Source organism: Wyeomyia smithii, chromosome 1 (genome assembly GCF_029784165.1).
Source record: "Wyeomyia smithii strain HCP4-BCI-WySm-NY-G18 chromosome 1, ASM2978416v1, whole genome shotgun sequence".
NCBI lineage: Eukaryota > Metazoa > Arthropoda > Insecta > Diptera > Culicidae > Wyeomyia > Wyeomyia smithii.
In genome coordinates, this window is record NC_073694.1 from 26877913 (window position 1) to 26899782 (window position 21870).

At 36.8% G+C, this 21870-nt stretch overlaps 1 protein-coding gene across 5 annotated transcripts in view; it reads left to right on the top strand.

The window, feature by feature from the left end:
• Positions 1-21870, top strand: part of LOC129717449 (uncharacterized) — a 142785-nt gene that overhangs the window by 70172 nt on the left and 50743 nt on the right. For all 5 annotated transcript variants that reach the window (XM_055667345.1, XM_055667346.1, XM_055667348.1 and 2 more), the window contains exon 2: positions 6801-7016. In XM_055667345.1, the coding sequence (XP_055523320.1) occupies positions 6801-7016 (216 nt within the window). The remainder of the gene's footprint in view (positions 1-6800; positions 7017-21870) is intronic.

The window sequence follows — 21870 nt, forward strand, 5'->3', positions numbered from 1 at the left end:
TATCTCGCTATGCCTTTATTCAGGTATTTGAGTTGCTTTTAAAATATCTCATTAAAAGTAAATTTTTAATTGAAAATTTTTCGTTATTGATTAGTTTGTCAGATATGCATTTAGTCTAGCCTTGAAAGGATCCTGGAAAATGATATCCACCATTTAAAAAAAAAATGATTTCCATACATTTTGCTTGTCAACGGCCAGGCCTACTGTGTAGCGCAATATAATACAATTTAATCTAAGAACGGGGACAATCCGTACCAACCGATCCGTATGTAAGAAGTAATATACCTAATTCGTTGGGAGTGATTAAGCTAGGAAAGTACACTCCTTTGTTGACCAATCTCCTGGGATGGAACATAGGTATTTCCCCCTTATGTTCGGGTTTCGAAACCAAGGATATAGCGCCTTTACTCGCTTCAACTGTTACGGTTGGAACTTGAGTACTAACTCTAGTCCTAGCATTTTTAGCTTATGGTTATAGCGTCATTACTCGCTCTCTAAAAGTTACGCGGAATAAAAATTTGTATATAAAAAATAAAAAGCCTATTACGCGTTGAAACCCGATCTTTGTTTTAGTAAGTAAAGTAAGATAATATCAGGATTTGTCGTGGTAGGTAATGCGATCGAAAACTTGTTTTAGTCTCGTGCGTGGATGTATAATGCTGAGCATATGTACGAACAAAGCCGGACACTAAACTGACGATCCTTGTCGAGTTTGCCTGATTTTTGGTACCTGGTATTCCAGGAACAATTATTAAACCCGTTATCTGCCTACCTGAATATCGGTTATAATAAATTCCACAAATCACGCAATACAGATCTGCTGGTGCAATGCACTGATATTAAACATAACTTAGGCGAAACACTAAATTAAAAAAAAAAGAACGCTCTCACCAGCCACAATGCCATCCAGATCCTCTCATTCAATCCTCATCCCGTGTCGCTTATCGATCATACTAATCGAACTGTCGAGTATCCTTCGGCTTCAAGTTGCAGAAAAAACTTTGGACATTCAGTATCCCTGTCACTGTTGCGGGAACTCCTCCTTATGGCGCCTTCGAGATCCTTCGATTAGGGTTTCAGGCTCAGGCTGCCTCAGGCTCAGATGCTTCACAAGTTTCAAGAGGCATCACTCCCTAGTTCCAGCTTGACCTTCATGCACCGGCTCACCCTTCGCTGCTTCTTTATAGCAGACAATCAACCAATGCAGCTGGCATTTATCGGCTCTATCCGAAAACAATAAATTCGAAAATATACAACGAGAAAGTTGTGACACAGGAAAAAATCGCGTCCGTTCGCGTTCATAGTTTACTTCGATCTTCTATATATTCAGATATGCATTTGGTATTATTTTTTGTTATTTTACCAACTATGTAAACCACATTTCTCCTGCTCTGGTCTTGAGACACTTTTGAGTAAGAAATATTCTCAGCTTCCCAACGATACCAACAGAATTGAGCCTCGTTAAAGGGAAACATGACCGAAAACTGAAGAAAGTGAATAACTTTGCAGTATTCAAATTTTGACCATACGCGTACAAGCATTTCTTTCATTAAATAGCGTCCTTAGGATTTTAAGTTAACTCCTTTTTATTTGTTTGTCGTCAATCATAAGTAGACCATATTAATTACATTTCATTCTTATCTTAAAACCCACCCTGTATCTTCATAAGCGTTTTTTCTCCTTTCCTCAAACCCTCTCTGCCTTCTTTATAACTTTCCAATGTTGGAATTTCTAATTTTTCTGGTTGCATTGCACTGTTTTTATTTGTTCTTGTTGTAATGCTATTTATACTGAATCGTATTCTTCTGAAAATTTGCATTTTCCAGTAGAGACCTTTTTTTGCTCGTCACCTTCGAGAAGCGTTAAGTCTTTTCAAAGATCAAAATTTTTTTACCTCTAATTTTTTAGGAAAAGAAAGTGCCCCATGAAAATATCTGCCCCGAACCCCCCAGCACCTAAATCCGGCTCTGACTTTCAAAGTACTTTATTTTCCATTTTAAACTTGAATTTGCTGTAACCTGTTAAAAATCCAAGCGTTTACTTTGTAAATTGTTTTTATTTCCTCTTTTTTTTATCTTTCTTTTCAAAGAGGGGGGGATGTGGTGAACATTTTGTATTCTCTGTTTTTTTTTCTTTTTTTCTAAATAGAATCGAATTGGGAACACATATATAAGGGACCATCCATTAATGATGTCACGCATTAGGGGAGGGGGTTCGATTATTGTGACATGTTGTGAAATATGGGGAGGGAGGGTAGCTTGGGTGTGACATCACATTTCAACTCATAAAAAAAATTAAAAAGGAACATACCTATACCACAGAGTTCAACACAGAATTATTTATAACATTTGCATCATTCATTCATAGTTATACGATCCCTTTTTTGCTTTAGATTTACTTAAGATAAAATAAGTTACAATTTGTTTTTTTCGTCTAAAATACACTAAGGTCGCTGCTTACGTGTTTTTTTACGCGGCTTTTTCTACGCGGATTCCGGAATTTACGCGGTGTTTTTACGCGGATTCTAGAATTTACGCGGTTTTTTTACGCGAATTCCGGAATTTACGCGATTTTTTTTACGCGGATTCCGGAGTTTACGCGGTTTTTACGCGTATTCCGCAATTTACGCGTTTTTTTTTACGCGGCACGTATCCCCCGCGTAAAAAGCGACTTTAGTGTACAATGTTTGTTAGTTAGCATGTTTTTTTATGAACGACAGCGCAATTTCATTCATTTTTAGTCTCTCAATGCTACAAAAGTTGTGACAAAACCTGAAGAAGAATGCTTGGCTATTGTAACATGTGGAGAAGATTTGGATTGGATAATTTCGATATTTTTCTGATTTTATTCTTCTCTGTCAGTTTTTTCTGCTTTCCTCAAATTCTCTCCTACCTTTTTATTGAACTTTTTATTTTGTTTTATAACTTTCTAAAATCGGAATTTCGAATCTTCCAGGATGCAATGTACCATTTTGTTTGTTTTTGTTAAGAGCTTTCTTCAAATTATTTATTTCATATTTATTTGTCATATTTTAAATAACTACAGTTCAAAGTTTTTTTTCTAAATTTTCTGATTTTATATATATTTAATTGCTTATTTTTTTTAACACCAAAAAGTTTTCAAAACATTATTTAATTATTGTTTTTTTACTTTTTCTATTTGACTTTTTTTTCTTTGTTTAACGAGTATTAATTTACTTCCCTGTTTATCCTTTTTACATTAGCTTAGTTTTGGTTTATTTTTTTGCTGGTTTTTATTTCCTACCCATTACTGTACTTAGTTTTTTTTTTTTGGTGGGGATGTAGTAGACATTCTGCGTTCTCTGTTTTTATTTTATTTTATTTTTTTTTTCATTTTTTAGGCTAATTCATCCCAGTAACACTCGTATTGGGTGGTATTTCGTCTTTTTCGACTGTATGCCAGAAAGCTTAGATCATCATCTTTGATTTCAAATTTTTATGTTTTCGTACATTTTACTTTTTTTGTTTGTTCATGAACTAATTTTAAAAAATTCATAAACATTTTATCGATCCATAAATTTGACTTTTTTCTGGTTTTATTAATCTTTGTCAGATTTTTTTTTCTTTTTTCCTTAAATACTTTCCTGCCTTTTTCATTGAATTTTTATTGTGTTTTTATTACTTTCCAATGTCGAAAATTCTTAATTGGTATCAAAGGACGAGCTGTAGAACAGTTTAAAACGTCATTTTTGCTTCAACGCTGTTATTTTTTACAATAATTTAAACATTTAAATGCTGTATCTAGTAGTAAATTTTTCAGTTTTCGAATGAAACTAGTAGATTAACTCTAAGTGGTATGCAATGAAAGTTAGAACCACTTTGAGGAAAAATATTCAAAAAACTTGAACGTGAAATAGCTCTTAGTAGAATATGTTAAGACATATGCGTTAAGAGTTTTTCAATCAAATGTGGCCGGTTATCAGCCTTCGAAATACTCCCAACAAGTAAACGGTTTTTGTTTTGTTTTGTTTTTTTTTTTTGGGGGGGGTCAATGATGTAGTGGACATTTTTGCTCCGTTTTTTCTTTTTTCTTTAAAAAATCATCCATTAAAGATATTCCCGGAATCGAGACCATACTGAGAATCCTTGCATGAACAGGAGACATCATTTTGAAATCTAAAATTGCGACCTTAGCTTGCTGAAATACAGTCGAAAAAGACTATAAAGCACCCAATATGGGTGGTTCTGGAAACACCTAACCTAAAACTTCAAAAAAAAACATACTACATCCCCCCCCCTTAAAAAAAATGCTGGGTGATATTTATCCTTTTTCGGCAGTATTCCAGAGAGCTTAGGTAGCCATCTTGGATTTCAAAACTACGGCTTCTGAGTATCAACCCGGTTCCGGGAATATCACTATTGTGCATTTAATAAAAGGTTTTCTACAAATCAGATTTCGCCATTTTGGATTTTAAAATGTCTTCTGGGCATTTATTACCGTTTTCCAGAAACCAGAAGTCACTGTCTTGAATTTCAAAATGACATCTGAGGTTGATTGCAGCCTCTGGTTACCATCCTGACCTCAGATTCATCTGAATTTGGTAATATTCAGGCTTTCTGGGCCGTATTTCAGCAACCTGGAGTCGCCATTTTGAAAATTTGCACGGTTTTATTATTAAAAAAGCTTTATTTTTTTGATTTGTCATATTTCAAATAATTAAAGCTTAACTTCGTCTTTTTTTTAAATTTTCTTAACTTTCATATGTTTATATAGCTTTTTTTCATTTATCGTCAAAATGATCCTAAAAACGTTTTTAATTATAAATTTTTATGCAGTACATTTTTGCTCGTTCTCTTCGCTCTACGTTTCTTTGTTTCTCTCAAATGTTGTTTCATTTTACCGTTTGTCCTTTTTATGTTATCTTATTTCTGTTTACATTTTTTCTATATTTAGTTTGCTAGTTTTTATTTCCTAATCATTGTACTTTCAAAATATTTTTTCATTTTTGACCTCAATTTATGAAAATTCAAGCAAACACTTTATATATGGTTTTCTTTGATTTTTTTAATTTTTTTTTCTGATGGGGGGGATGTAGTAGACATTTTTTGTTCCTTGTTTTTATTTTGAAATTACATCATCCTGGTTCTGGTAACACCCAAATTAGGTGCCATATAGTCTTTTTCGACTGTATTTCAGGAAGCTTAGGTCGCAATCTTAGATTTCAAAATGATGTCTCCTGTTCATGCACGAATTCTTAGTATGGTCTCGATTCCGGGATATCCTTATTGGACAATACTGTTTTCCAGGAATCAGAAGTCGTCATCTTGGATTTTGAAATGGCGAGGTTGATTTGCAGCCTCTGGGCAATGTTTCGACCTCAGATTTATCTAAATTGAATAGTGTTCAGGTTTTTCGAGCTGTATTTCAGTAACCCTCTGAAATCGTAATCTTTGATTTCAAAATAACGTTTGGAATTGATTTTCTGCCTTTGAATATCATCCCGGTTCCTGTAATATCTTTATTGGATAATATGTGACCATTTTAGGCTTTTTCTTGGATTTCAAAATGTCATCTAAGACCGATTCTAGAAATATCCTATTTAAGCTGCATACCAGCAGCCGGAAATATATTTATCTGATAAATTTGGCCGTTTTGGCCTATTTCCCAAAAACCGGAAGTCGCTATCTTAAATTTTAAAGTGACACCTGGAATATTTTTTATTGGAAATTTAATACTATTTCACAGGATCTGGAAGCCGTAATTTTATCGTTTGAGGATGGCTTGCAGCCTCTGGACATCAACCCGAATTCATAAATATCCATATTGGTTAGTATTGAGCCTTCTTAGGCTCTATTCCAGCAGTCTGAAGTCGCCAACTTGGATTGAAACATGACGTCTGGAGTTGATTACTGGTTTCTAACTGTTATCATGATTCTAGAAACTTTTTGTTGTGGTGATATTTGACCACTTTAAGCTGGTTTTTCCAGAAACCTGAAGATGCCAACTTGGATTTCAATGTTTTTTTTCTTGTTTTGCTTATTTTGAAAATTTGTATCTTCTGTTCATTGATTCAATATATTTTTCAAAACTGGATTTTAAACCTTGTTTGCATGTTTCAAACAGTGTTTAAATCCCTACTGAATGTTTAAATAATTTTACGATTATTTCTACTCTAATCTAGATCTTACTTTGTTTAATTGTCACTAGAAAAAAATTTTTTTTTTCTTTTAGCTTAAAAGTTTTTTGCTTCTCTAGAAAATTTATCTTTAAGCTTTTATCTTTTCTATCAAAAAGATAATTGAAGACAAACAACCTAGTTTATCTCAGGGAATCAAACTCCGCGATCGTAAAACGATTAAATTTGATCAGTGCTACTGATCTTTCTAAAATTTCCTCTGCGTTAAAAACCAGGCACAGGAAATCGTCCCAAAATTGGCAATTAACGATCGCGATTTATCCGAAACGCTAGACCTCCGAGCGCGGGATGGGAAGGCCCGAAAACACACAGATCAGAAATCAGATCAGAGCCTGCGGTCGTTTAAACCTAATCAAATCCACAACCCATTAGCGACGACTAATGGCTCTCTTGTTAAGGCTAGAATTGCTTATTTATCGGAGAAGCTTTCCGTTCGACTGGAATACTGTGGGAGGCCGAAAAACGACTAATCTTTATAGCATCTATAATTTTAGGTTAAAATAAATGGAGTAGTTTAGTTGCAAAAAAAAATAAAATTTGTTGCAGGAAAAGGTGACCTAATGGGTTCTCTAATTTCCTTAATTTCAAAACGGTAAAAGAGAATATCTTTAATTCTTACCCCTATCTTCTCGTGTCCTTCCAGAACAACCGACAGCATCCCCACAGGTGTCGCCCGGCGGTGGAGGAAGCTGCAAGTTCCCGGGCGCCCCAGCCCACAGCACCGTCCAATTCACGGACGATTCGCTGCCGAACGGAGCGGTCGCGTCGTATTCCTGCGAGCGGGGTTTCGAGTTGCTCGGTCCAGCCCGGCGGGTCTGCGACGACGGCCAGTGGGTCCCCGAGGGGATCCCGTTTTGCGGTAAGTTTCACCTTAACATAATTGTCACAATCATCGTAACTGAAGTTTGATAATAATCGAGTGAGCGTTACGCGCTGAAATATTTGCACGATTTACTAGATGGTAAAATGTCAGACCACAGACAACAACACATCACGTTTTTACATAAATTGATGACTCCATAAACCTGCTTCGAGTTCAGTACCTCAAAGCGGAAAGTACAATAAGAGAAAGTATTCCCCGTACTCGAGCCCAGCGATGGAAGTGTCATTATTTTATGGCCACAATGTTTTGCGACAACAACCGATTGTTGAGTCACGAATTTTACGCAAACTTCCTTTTCCGTCTAAACATTGTTGTATAGGTACTTCAATTTGTGAGTTTCTTTTTTCGTGTTTACCCAAACGCAATAAAGTCAACAAGAGAGGTCACGCAACATCCGCGGCAAACAATGCGAATGAAAAATATGATATTTTGCCTAACCTAACCTACAATTATTGGGTGAGGGGTACAGATATGCAACAAATAACAGGTTCCCACATTCCAACCGATTTTCAGCTAGCCACAAGCGGTGATGATTGATGATGTTGGTGTTGTTTTGTATGGAGTCAGACTCCACCGGAAAGCCTCCCGCAGCAGGTAGGCAGCAAGCAAATAAGTGGCCTTAATATTCTAAACTAAACAGTAGAGTATGAATCGGAATCCGCGGAAATTTCCCTTGGAGGAATTTGGAAAATGGGCCAGTTATGAAAACAAAAATCTCGTTTCGTTTGTTTATCAATCCACTGCTGCTGTCAAGTAGCGCTCCGCGCAGTAAGAGGTTTAGGTACTACAGTTCGGGTTGATTTATTTTCTTTGAAATCAAGGGGGTTTCCAGGGGCGGAAACCAAAACCTATAATGATTAGTTTTTAAAAACAAAGCCGTACATAACCGTTGCTCGGTTTCTGTTGGGGTGTTGTTTATTATTTACGCATATCGATCTTCGGCTTGTTTGCTGCTGAAATACCGTTCCATCGTTTTTGTAACCTATGCTTAAGTTTTTAATCGAAAACTTACATGAGAGCCGCGTAAAAACAAAACAGACGAGGGGCGTGGCAGTTTAGAATTCCGGTTCGCTTCTTAGCAGCTTGCCGTTTCGGATTGGAAAGGAATAAACCGAGCAACAAGCACAAATCTAAAACTCGGCCATGCGTGAATACATTTGCCAGGGGTTCGTTCGAGTGGAGAGCTATCATTTAGCAACGATTTGCCGTTGCCTAAGAACAAATCCCGAAAAAAAGCAGTGGCGTGAAATTGTTCCGATTGTGCGCTATTAGGCGAATAATTAAAATTGATTTTGTTTAGATTAGGAACGGGAATACGGTTAACCTATACAGAGCTGATGGTAGCAAATTGCCCCTAAAGAACGGCGAACGCAACGGAAGTATCGGTGTTTGCTAGTGGATTAGGGGAACTAAAGCAAGATTTTCGACGCTTTAGTTGAAGGAACTGCAATGAATGATGTGCGAAAAAACGATTGATTTTGACTTTTGAGTAATAAATTTCAGAAATAACGAATGTTTCAGATTTTGAATATTTACTCTACTCTGAATGTGGTTCTGTTGGTCAGGAAATAACTACAGTAAAAAGCAATATTATTGTCGACATACAATAAATACAGTTCCTAGATATAAGCAATTGTAAACGACCTGCTACTGATTTTCTAATAGCTAATTGCCTTCGATATCAGCAGGATTATAATACAAATGGTAAAAAGTATTGACATAAAAACCTTAATCAACGTTTGCGATCTAGAATTACAGCTTATGTTCACTGCAATGCAATTACAAATCAAAACTCTCGATAGGGTGAAAACCAACAGTAAGATCCAAAAGAGGCGGTAATTATGATCGCCGCATATCGAAGGCATACCCAATGTCGAACAAAGTACCGACATAATAGTAAACATCGGCCGGGTCCAATCGTGAATGGGAGAATTTTAATGAAGAAAAACAGCTAATGACAACCGCAAAGTTATGCGCATGCGCATACACACATGACAGCTCACAGAGCAGCGGCGCCTCTCGGATTTGTAAAGTGGAGAAAGTGTGAAATGTGGGCTAATGAGTGTGCTCGTCATGTCAGTGATTTCATGGCACACTGCAATGCTGGCACCTTGTCATTCCGATGCTGTCGATCGATTTTGAATCACAGAAAAAAAAACTAGTGACCCTGTGTGATGGCTGTCAAAGTAAAAGAATTGGCCTACAATTCGACTTAACCTAAATTTATCGTAGCATTACCTCCATAATCCCATCTTTACCACGAACGTACAATCGCTGAACCGTACAGTCAACGGTTAATGCCAAATGGGAAGCCACCCCGGGGGCTCAACTCTCCAATCAGTCCACAACAGTTATCAGTTTAAAGCCCCTGCAGCGGCAAGCTAGGGAAAACAAAGGCCCCTCCTCACCCTTTCAATACATTAATAAGCCTGATTACATCACAATCTGTCACGGTCTATTATCGGCTAATTCCAGCCACTTGTGCTCGGGGGCCCTCGACTGCCTCCTCCTCCCGATTCGATCGAACACTTCACATATGCGATAGCCTACACACGATAGAAGAGATCAGTTTCTTTTGCTGCGCAGCAGCAGCACAAAAAAGATCGATCATCCGAGGGCGAAACGCGGCGATCGGGGCCTATTTTGTGCTCATTATAAAACAGCGTGCGTCGCGTTGTCGCTGTTCGATCCACGGCAGATAGGCACTTGATAGATGAGATACTCCGGGGGTCTCACGACCGACCAACCTTTTAGTGGCGCATCCAGAGCGAGGCCTATTGTGCAACTGGAACTAATTTCGTACAATTTACCCAAAGCGACTGCAATTTGTTGTTGCTGCTGTCAATTCTTCTGTTGTGGGGGCGTTGCTGATGCAATTCCTTGCAAGCACTTTGCCAAAGTGTCTCCACTTTCTTTGAAGTATTGCAAAAGTTGTACCAATTTTATGTTGATTGCGCGCATTTTAACGACAGCGAAATAAAGAGGACGCACGTGTGCGCGTGACAGAGACGGGTACGAGTAGAAAGAACAACGAAGGTAGAAACGCACAACGCGGATACGCCACCAGACACACACAATGGATGCGCTGTCTCGCGGTTATGTTGTGCGGCAAGGTAATTTGGACAGTTACGACAGTTTTATCGATCACTGGGTAACTGGAACAGAGTAGTCTCTCGGCTGGTTTCGCGATGATTCGATTGCGGAATTAATTGCTAAATTGGCGGGAAAGAGTTATTTACTTTGGATAGCAATTTTGAATGATTGTATCTACTATTTATTTTCCCTTCGATTTGTGGATTTTTCTAGTCCAGCTTCGATCGTTTAGTTATGGTAGCGTGAAGCTGAGCTTTTTCTTGTGGCAAGCAAATTATCCGTTGCGTTTCGAAGCGTTAATTTTTATTTGTTCAATACTTTTGGCAATCGACGATTTCGCCATTTTTTTGCAGTCGGTGAAGTAGTTTTGTACTAAATGGCAATGACAGACATTCTAGTTAACGGTGTACATTTACTGCCTCAAAGATGGTATTATTCTGTACTGTATTCCGAAACCATTTAAATTAGAATTTGAAAACCCTGAAAAGTTAGATTCAATGAAAGTTTGAATCTGAAGAAAGTCAAAAGAGAAACGAAGAAAACTACCACATTCAGAAATAAATGAAAACTTGCTGTAGATAACAATAGTAGGCTTAACTTAGCTTGAATGATTGCACTCTACCACGTGATTGATCCGGATCAGTGAAATTGCACAGTGAATCAACGGAATGGGGCTTGGAGTGCCCGACCATTCTCATTACACGATTTTTAGTGACTGAATACATTTTGAAGGATCAATACAGGTGCCGGTCATATCCTTATAATCAAGTGGGTGGAGAGAAGGAATATTACCGTGACCGATACTGTGGTAACATCTGCATCTCCACAAAGGTCACAGGAAGAAGATGTTTGTTAGTAGGAAGAGGTACGTACTAATTCACCTTGATAATTGATACGATTACACTAAGGTCGCTTTTTACGCGGTTTTTTTTTACGCGGGTTTCTTTTTACGCGGATTCCGGAATTACGCGGTTTTTTACGCGGATTCCGAAGTTTACGCGTTTTTTTTACGCGGATTCCGGAATTTACGCGGTATTTTATTTTGCGCGGATTTCGGTTTCCCTTCACTCGGAATGCAGAATTAACGCTGTTTTTTACGCGGATTCCGGAATTTACGCGTTTTTTACGCGGATTCCGGAATTTACGCGGTTTTTTTACGCGGATTTCGGAATTTACGCGGTTTTTTTTACGCGGCATGTATCCCCCGCGTAAAAAGCGACTTTAGTGTTTATTCATAGTTAACACCGGTTTATTCTCTTTTTAGTCGGCTACATGAGAGGGATTATTAGCTTATTCATATTTGATATCGGTTTAGACTTGTAAGGCTTGTAAATGGTCACGGTAGAACCACATTTCAATGCGATAATCGTCTTTTTCTTCCACTGATGCTACCAAGGCTCGCTGTCTTAATACATTCTTGAACAAACATGTCGAACGAGTATCACCACCACAAGGTTTTTTTCTCAAACGTATTTTGACACTTTTTCTAGAAATGAGAATTACGCACGTTGTGTGCGGATATTGATCATTGATCTTGTCTCGCCAAACGAATGACAGTGTGCATCTTTTTGATGCGCGAGTGTTGAATGACCGTCCTGTTCATTGCTTGAGAGGAGACGGCTGTGTTGCATTTACGAGCGAAAGCCTACTGTGACGCACGCTAAGTAAACAAAATCAAAAGAAAAGTGCTGACCATTTACAAACCTGCAACAGACAATAAGAATGCTGTTAGGGCCACGCACAAATGTGTTCGGTTTGTTTCAATGGAGTAAAAACTGTTCCTTATTTGGGACCGACTTCAACCAACAGACATTTCTTTTGACATTTGAATTATTTAGGTAATCTGTTGTAGTTTTCATAAAAAAAATTAAATTTTAAAAAAATCAGTTTTTTTAGATAATTAATTTTAAATTATTCTTTTAACTTCTTTTTTCAAACAATCAAATTTTTTTTAAAGTGTATATTTTTGCGGAAAAAACAAAATTATTATCTACAACTTTGCCGAAGACGTCACACCGATCAAACAAACCGTTTTGGCCCTAAAAATATTTGTAATCATCCAATACCTTCCTGAAATAGCATTTTCAATAGCTTCTCAATAATGAGTCGTGTTCCAAAAAATTAAACCAATAGCACAAAATGGCATATTTTTTTCCTATAGAAACGGCTATGCAAAGTTTCAGCAAATCAAAAATGGTCGATTAAATATGTTATTTTTATATTTGAGTTTCCATCTCATGTATAAACGCCAATATCTCAGGCCCCCGATAAGATATCAAAGATTTTTTTTCACGTAAATTTTCGTCTTGAACCCCGCTTTGAAGTTTCAGTTTCATTTATTAATAAAAAAAAATTATATGTGTTTTGAAGGGTTTTATCTGAAAATTATGAGAAAAATTCACTTATTTGTGATGTTCAATAAGCTCTGTGAGTCAAATAATTGAATGCGGTGCTGAACTAAACCATGCAAAATATTCAAAAACAACCCTACAAACATGAGAAAATATATGGAAAAATTTAGGAATCGAACAGATTTGAAAAAAGTGCAAAAGAGTGGTTTTGCAGCTTGAAAAAGTAATTTTTTCATGAATAACGTTTGGGCAATCTGGAAACAATTTTTACGAAAGTCGGAATGTTCTCCAAAAATGCTATAAAGAACATTATCTTTCAATTTAGGGGTGAGCACCTTGACTTTTTCAACATCGATTTTTTTTGGGACAGCTTAGCACAGGTTTATTTTTTGGTATTCTTCCTAATTACCTTTATCATAATCCAAAAAAAAATCGAAAAAAGATCAACTGATCAAAATAAAATACACGTAAGTCGCTTTTACGCGGGGGATTTCGCGGAATTCGCGTAAAAAAACCACGTGAATTTCGGTATCCGCGTAAAAAAAACCGGGTAAATTCCGGAATCCGAGTGAAGAAATCACGGAATCCGCGTAAGAAAAAAACGCGTAAATTCCGGAGTCCGCGTAAAAAAACGCGCAAAATGCGACCTTAGTGTACATCGAATAAAGCCGGTTTTATGGTCACCCTGTTTCGGAAGTAATCACGCAAAGTGCTTCAATTGTGCTCAAAATTGTAGAGATGAATCTTCGCCGAAGATAATCAAACCCGTATCTTTTAGTTGAGTCGTTAGGGTGACTAGCTTCGAAATTGGGTGACCATAAAAAAAGGGCTTTAGATGTATTTTATTTTCAAAATTCATAGCTTTCGAACCTGTTGATCGATTTTCGATCATTTTGGAATCAAATTAAGGGTCATTATTTCTAGAAAAGAAAAAGTAATATTAATAAATGATAAAAGATTTTAGCATTTAGTAAAATCTAGGAAATAAACTTCAAAAACAAATCAGACAATCATTATTGGAACATTTTTTTTTAATGGTATAATTAATCATCAAACTCAAGTGAAACACGAGTAAACCGAATTATTCCTGAAATATAAAGAAAAAGAATTGAAAATCAAATAGAAAAAAATCTAAAGGAAAGTGGAGATTGAACTACAACAAGAAATAAAAATTTTCCTACGATATTCAAATAAAACTGTTACATGTTTTTCTGTTACGCTGCCAATTTTACACTACACATTAATTTTTTTGTATTTATTTTCTCGTACTTCTATATTTTACAGAAATATTATTTGCTCTATTCGAACTTTTTGAAATTTTCAAAAGAATTTTCTTTTTATATTATTCGCTTATATAATTAATTTCCGCAGTTGTTATTATTTTTTTATATTAATTTTATTTTATTTCATTTGAAAAAAAAATATCAATTGTTTAGCATTAAATATTGATGAGTGATAAACTATTAATGATAATTAACAGTTGATGGTCGACAAAATGAAAAAAGTGCATTCCAAAAGCTAAAACCGGAAAAAAGGAACGGTTATAGCTATTCAACCATTCCTTTGAATTTTGGTGCCCCTAGCCATTATCAAAAGCGCGTTAACTTACGAGAAAGTGTCGTATAGAAATTGCTCGCCGGGTTCGTCGCTTTAACGTTATACAAGAAAGAAAAAGCCATTAAGGTCTCTGAAAAAAAGTTTGTGGCTGGGGACACCAAAATTCACAGAAATGGTTGAATAGCTATAATCTTTCATATTTTCCGGTTTGGGCTTTTGAAGTGCACCTGTGCTGACCAGTATGTAACAGAAGAGTCGAAGATACACTAGAATCGATGGAACTAAATTCAAACTAAATTCAAACACAAAATCAGAGTGTAAAAGCATAACACAGTGTCATTGAAAATTGAAACAGAATCCGGACCCAATCAAAATAAGTTAGTGAAAAACTGGAATCAAAATAACAAAATAATAAAAACGGAGTTTCAGTCTAGACTTCTTACAGGCCAAAACCAGGATAATCAAAAGACAGACGAGCAGAGCTCAGAAAATCAAGAATCTACTTCCGGGAGCCAAAAACTTCAAAACTGGAGTCTAAAAATAAAAAAAAAATGAAATTCAGAATCCAATTTTTCACACCGGAAAAAAGGAAAAAACGAAAAATTACGGCCAGAAATTATGCAAATCCTAGTTTTACAGCCATAATCGTGAAAAAAATTGTGAGCACTAAAATTGGAATCCAGATTATCCATAAGCGTGTTAATCTAAAAGACAGAGGAGTTACGAAACTCAGTATCCAACAAAGTCCTATAGGATACACAAAATTACAGCAAATCTAAAATCCAACCCTGAAAATATAGACAGATGAGATTTAGGAATGGCCAAAATTTAGAAGCTCTCAAAATTCAGGAATCCAGGTTTCCGCAGCTTCATGGAAATACGAAGCGAAAAAAGTCGTTCAAGAAAAATACTGATACTCAAATCCTGAGGCCATGAATTCTGAAATATTTGTTTTATCACTTTGTTATGATTTACTCTTTTGAAATACTTTCAGTGGGTTACCTGAATCTTAACTATTGAAGATTCTTTTCTAATCCGATTTCAAACAACAATCTCGAGTGAATATTCACGGGGAATATCAGAAGCTGGATTTTTTGCCTGGGTTTTGAGTAAGACTACTCCCTCTTGAATACGAATGCGTACATTGAAGATACTCAAGACAGGTAATAATTTTAAAAAGATATCTGAATAAATGATGAAATTCAATAGAAATTAGGTAAACAGAACTCAAAAGCAAAAAATACACTAAAGTCGCGTTTTACGCGGGGGATACGTTCCGCGTAAAAAGAGAACCGCGTAAATTCCGGAATCCGCGTAAAAAAAACAGTGTAAATTCTGCATTCCGAGTGAAGGGAAACCGAAATCCGCGCAAAAAAAAAATACCGCGTAAATTCCAAAAAATCAGAAATTCGTGAATCTCAGAAGCAGTTTGAAAGTTGCCAAAATTTCGGATTGTATAGGACTATTTGCTATTGCGTATACGGAGACAATGGATGCCTTATTATCGCCGAGAAGGCTGTCGTTTGATCTATCTTACTATCTCTGTTTGATGTGTTAGCCGGATTCAAATCAAAGAATCTAATGCACTTCTAATATTAACTAAACTAACCGCACACACTTGTGTGTGGTTCCAACAACAGATCAAACTCGATTGTAAAACTCACAATATGATAACTTGTATTCCACTCCAGTAAACCACACACATTTGTGAGTGGCTCCGGCAGCTTTTCTATGATATGTCTATATAAATCAGATCCACATCGTGTAGTATAATATTTTGCAGTTCACTAAAATATACCACTTTTTGGGCGCCACGCCCAACAGCATACCGTGGTCCGTTAGTTTGAATCGGTCTCAAATCGAAAAACTGAATAACTTTGCGCTCTAATGAAATAAATCATACACTCACGCGTGGCCCCTACAGCATTATTAACGTTTGTTAGTTTAAACCAGTACCAAATCTAAACAAGCCTAGTGTGCATCTCTAATCAGCCGGCTGAACGGAGTATGAACTGAAGATAGCTCAATAGATTCGGGTATGAATTATATGTATGATCGTTTTACTTATCATAGTGAGTCCTGATCCAACGAGCCCTTCTCCACTAACAAAAACCTCCTTCCTGTGACCTCTGTGGAGATGCACACGTTCTCCAAATAGCAAGGGTCACAATAACATCCCTTGCCTCTCCCCACCTGATTGCAAGGACGTGGTCGGCGTTGTTATTGAACCTTCAAAGTATTCAAAGTCGCTAAAACGTGTACAGTGAGAATGGTCGGTCACTCCCAGCCCCATTCAGTTGATTCACTGTGCAATTTTACTGATTCGGATCAATCACGGAGTGCAACCATTGATATGTGCAGTCAGTCAAACTAAGCTAATTCGTGAATTTCAGAAGCAGTGGATACAAATTTTGTAATCCACAAAAATATAAATCTATATAAACTAAAATTTCAAAATTCCAATTTTCTACAAAGCTCGGAACAAAAATTATTCAATAACCCGAAAAATTCTACCGTTCAAAACATGCGAAAAATTAACGATTCAGGAAATGCACTTTTAAGAGGAACCAGAATGTAATTTGAGTGGACCTGTGTTTGAAACCCAGGAAACAAATTACTCAAGAAATCGTATATACCGAAATGGGCCCAATCCCGCTAAATCGCTTTTTAGTGAGGTTAATCTTCAGTTTTGCAGATTGGCAATTTCACTAATTAATGCAGGTAGTTTGGCATTTGAAAAATTTTCGAGCGATAATATTGTATTTGGGTTGCAACAACAAATATGTTCAAATCAACCTCCCAAGAAACAGATTAGTTTATAGTAACAGTAACAGTGGGTTCAGCAGTTAGCATTCATCAGTTGGTGACGCTAACTTTTCAGTCATTAGTTACGATTCGGTAAATCTCTACCAATACCCAATCTAAAAATTCTCTTTATGGGAAGAAGTGACAACATTTTAAACTCATAGAATCCGGAAGCCACGATAACCGAAAAAAAATGTGTTAAATCAAATTTTAGTAATTTGAATGAACCCAGTATCCGCACTTCATGTTTAAATACCAACCAAATAAAATCTGAAAATTCTCAATCAAGTTTTCGAGAAATTGTAGGATTCAGTAGCAGATCTGGAATCTCAAACCTAGCAATCTCGATAGCCTAGAAAATTCAATAAAAAGTTCGATGAGAGTATTACATTTCTTAAGGGCTTTTCCATTGGTTTTGAAGGATTCCCAGTTTTCCTAGATTTACCGGTTAGGGATTCTGGAGATTCTTTCTTGTGGATTTTTAGAGCCTTGTGTCTGAAGTGCTGGATTTACTTTATGATACATTAAAGTTTTTCCTGAATTGTGGGATTTCTGGATCATAGATTTTGTGGTATTTGGATTATATTATGTATGTTTTACGCGATGATAGAATTGTGATTTTACGTGTTTACATTGACGTACAACATTTGAACATTAGGACGAAAAAATAAATACGTCGTTAAGAATAAACAGATGAGGCGCGTAATTTACTATCTGTTTTCGTTTTGTTTTAGTTAAAGTTGAAGTCTATATAGGAAAAAGGTGACAGTGTATGATTTTGGTTCGACACCAACGAGAATCATTTTCCATTCAGCATAGCAAAAATTCACTGCATCTGACAGTTTAACGTGAGAAGAAAGCGAAAAATATTCCGAAAGCAATCTAATATTGCTTTTCTTTCACCTGGATGGAAAGGCTCTCGAAACTAGCCAACCATAAATATGTGATGTGACTCTGTACGCCGTAGACTCTGCGTATTTGTTCGGATCTGTGATCTTAATTAAAATCTGGTTCCGATCCGTAACGCACATATGACTAATTTTAGTTTCGAAAGTGCGAAGTACGGAGCAGGAAACGAGTGAAAAAATAATAAAAAAAGAAGCTACATTAAAACGCACTCACGCCCGAATCCACCAATCCGGATCCATCCGGTTCAGTGCCGTAAAATGGCAAAGATGTGCGCGCTCTTTTTTTTTTTTCTTTAATTGTTTTATCTGGCTGTTTTAATGGCGCGTAAAATTCGACCAAACCATAGCTTAAAACGGCAATCGGAAAGCCCCTCGTCGCCCCGTCCCCGACCAGCCGATACTCGTTTACGTAACCCGGTTTCGGCTTGAGTGACCGGTACCGTGATCGTAATGGTCAATCGTAGGCAATTATTCTGTGCTATCAATTACGCGGATCATCCATCGCAAATTGACGGCAGAGTCAATTGGGATGGTTTGGACGTTTTTCCCACCGGAAAATGGTCAATTTCCGTTAGGCAAACTTTTGACCTCACCCACTAGGGCCGCCGCTTTGGGGAAGTTCGATTAGCACCTTGTTTTTGTTTTGAAAAGCCCCGCATCGTAGGGAAGCCCGAAAATTGAAACGTTTTTGGCCCTCCTCTCGCCCCGAGTGTTAGGTATTATAAAGCACTTAAACGTTTCTCCTCATCCCAAATGGTAGTTCAATAACTGTTTTTTCGCGGCGGCTCATGTCTCATGCCGGATTTGTGCAGGGATTCCACCGACACGGACAGGTTGGTTTTGGATGAAAGTCGGCGTTTGAAAGCCCACGTAAACGGGGTCAAAGTTAAGCGTTTAACATTCGTATCACTCCAACGTTGCTGTTTTTTTCATTACTTTTTAGTAAAGTGGCTCAAGGCACACATATTCTGTGGGGTGATTTATTGTGGTTTTATTTTTATTTTCTTCACCCAGCGCCTGACCGCGGCCCGCCCGGAGGAATTTCAACGTAAAGGCGTGAGAAGCGTTTTAAAGCACTTGCGCGCCAACAGATGGCGCGCATTAACTAATCGACGTGAAAATATTATTATTCCCGTCATGTAAGTGGGCTTTGTGGGGGCTCTGTACCGTGATGTGGAATCCACATTTGTACACCACATGGTTGGTGATTAGTTGAGCAAAAAAACCGGCGTCAGTCTAGTTTGACGATACGGTAGATGTAAATTATTGACAAGTTACAAATCCCAACGTCGTTTGGTTTTGTTTCACATTTAGACAGGTTATATATATTAGCAGCAATTGTTACTCATAATTTTATGACGACTTTGCAGTAGGTATAAATCCAGCTCAAGTGTTCACTAGAGCATCAGTTGGTTTTATGTTAAGATTCATGGCATTACTTTTTTCGTTGGAAGAATTTCGAATAACTAATTTTATTATTTTTTGTTACATTTCACTGCTGCAATATTATTGTTTTGGGGAAGAGAACAACATTTTGCGGAAGAATTGGCGGTTTCTCAACAGTGCAAACAGTTTAGCAAAAATTAAGGTTGAAATCACAAACAACACCAAAAAAGTTGCACGGTGTTTGGCGAATATTTAGCATTTCAGTAATTTTATATTTTTTCTGATCTACAGCATAGGATTACATAAAAATATTGACATGATTTCCGCCTTTTGATAGAGCAAAACCTAATTTAAGCTTGGTTTTCGGTTTGTTCAGATTCAGTCAGTACTCAATTAAGGTTTAAATTTCGAAGTTAACGATGAGTTAGAGGTTTCTTGGAATTTAATTATAGTTATAATGTTCAGAATGCTACGCAGCAGAGGGTAAATTGAAGAATGCGTAACATTTTTGTTATCAGCTGTATTTATTAGGGTGGGGAATCGTTATATGGAAAAAACGAAACTTGATAGCAGAAAGCCAGAACCAAGTTTTTTTTGTTCTATTTTGGGGCTCCAAACAATCCTAAATTTATCGAAAGTCGATTGGTTTTTTCTCCGCTTGGCGCATTGCATTTAAAATTCATATGGAGATTTGTATGGAAAAACCAACTTTTATGCATTTTCCATTCTAAAGAGCTCAAAATGGCTCAAACCATAGGTTTCATAACTTTAAATTGTAGTTTTTTTGATGCTTAACAACTTGGCCGAAGACACTAAAGAGCTAGGGTGTCCCAAAAAAATACTAGAGCTGTTCGAAGTTGAGTATGTCGAAATTTATGTTGCAAATCATTTTTTCTGCCAACACTGCCAGTGTACGGGCGTCAGTCAGATTTCCATCAGAAGTAACCTTTGAAACACGTTGTAGATTTTTTCTACGCCTAGAATATTGACCTAAATTTGTTTGCTTGATCCAGTTGAGTGTATAAACTCGTTACGACAGGTTACTTCTGATGGGAATCCTACTGACTCTGACTCCTTTGAACAGCTATAGCTCTTCTTAGGGACATTCTAGCTCTTCAGTGTCTTCTGCAAAGTTGTTCGGCACCTAAAATACTATACTTTAACATCATGTAGTGCATTATTAGAGCATTATTGAGCTTTCTAGAAAGGTAAATGCAAAAAAGTGGGTTTTCCCATATAAATTTTCATACAAATTTTAAATGCAATGCGCCAAGCGGAGACAAAACCAATCGATTCCTGGTAAATTTTGGGTTGTATGGAGCCCCAAAAGAAACCAAAAAAACTTGGTTCTGGAAAATCGATCATTTTTCCCCACCCTAGTATTTATATTTAGTTTACATATTGACCTCTTATTAAATTTCATATTTTTTTTAGGTTCTAGTTTGGCAATGCTATGTTTAATATTTTCGTGATGATTGTGTCATAAAAAAGAACTGTATAAAACTGGCGAATTTATAAAAAAACATGGAAGATTTCGAGATTCCCAAAACGCCACAGTCTTTTTTACCATCAGTCACAATATCTAAAGAGAGCTTTGCTATAGACATTGTATTACTAGACTAGCGGACTGAAAATCCAGAAAACTTTCAGCTTTCCGGATTCAAAATGGCAAACAAAGGGACCTTAAATTAAGTTTTAAGTCGTCCAAAAACGCTATTGAAAGCTTGAAAACAAGATGATTCCAAATGAACTCAAAAAAAAACCTTGAAGATTATCGGAAATTGAACGGAATTGATACAGTTATTACCGAATTCTGCTTATCAAGACCAGAAAAAGCACAAAAAATTATCCCAGTTCAGAAAAACGCTTTAAAAGTCAAGGAATACCCAAAAAAGTTTACCTAATTCATGCTCAGAACCACCGGAAATCTTTACTAAAGGCTAAAAATTAAATCATTCCAATGATTTAGCGTTATTTATTAGGTGGAAGCTGAGATTGTTACGCTCAAAATCGACAAGTAAAAAGAAATCTAAACTCAAAAATGTATGGGAAAAGCCACCGTTCAGTTTTACCCTAATTAGAGTACTTTTATGTCACAAAAATGGGTAGAATCTTTTTTTTTTCCTGTAGGAGCCTATGACCACTGCTAGCATTAGTTAGATATATTGTGGTATACTCCGCGTTAATTTTTATGCACTGTCAGTTCGTTCCATCACTATGGGTATCAGTGATAGTCGCACCCAGACTTTGCATTTCACCCCAAGAAGGTATGACTTCTTTGATGAAGTTCCTTACCTTCATTTTTTCAGCAGACCATATCTCGTTAGGCGTGAGGATACCTTTTCCAAGAATACGCAGTCTTTGCTGAATTAATGCGCTGCATCGGCACAGTAAGTGTTCCGAGGTTTCTACTTCAGAATTACAGAAACGACATAAGTCATCTGTCAGTTTACCTATTTTTTTAAGGTGATACTTACTCGGACAGTGCCCAGTAAGTAGGCCAGTTAACGTACTCAGATCAGCTTTATTCATACTGAGTAGGTTCCGTGTGATTCTTTTACATGGTGTAATGAATAGTTTAGATTGTCTTGCTTTGGAATAAGCCTTCCAGTTGGCATCAATCATCATTGATTCCCAGCCTCTTAGCTCAGATTTCAAACAGGATGAAGATACCCCACAGAATGGCTCCGGCCCGACGAAAGCAGTTGAAGAACCAATTCTCGCTAAGAG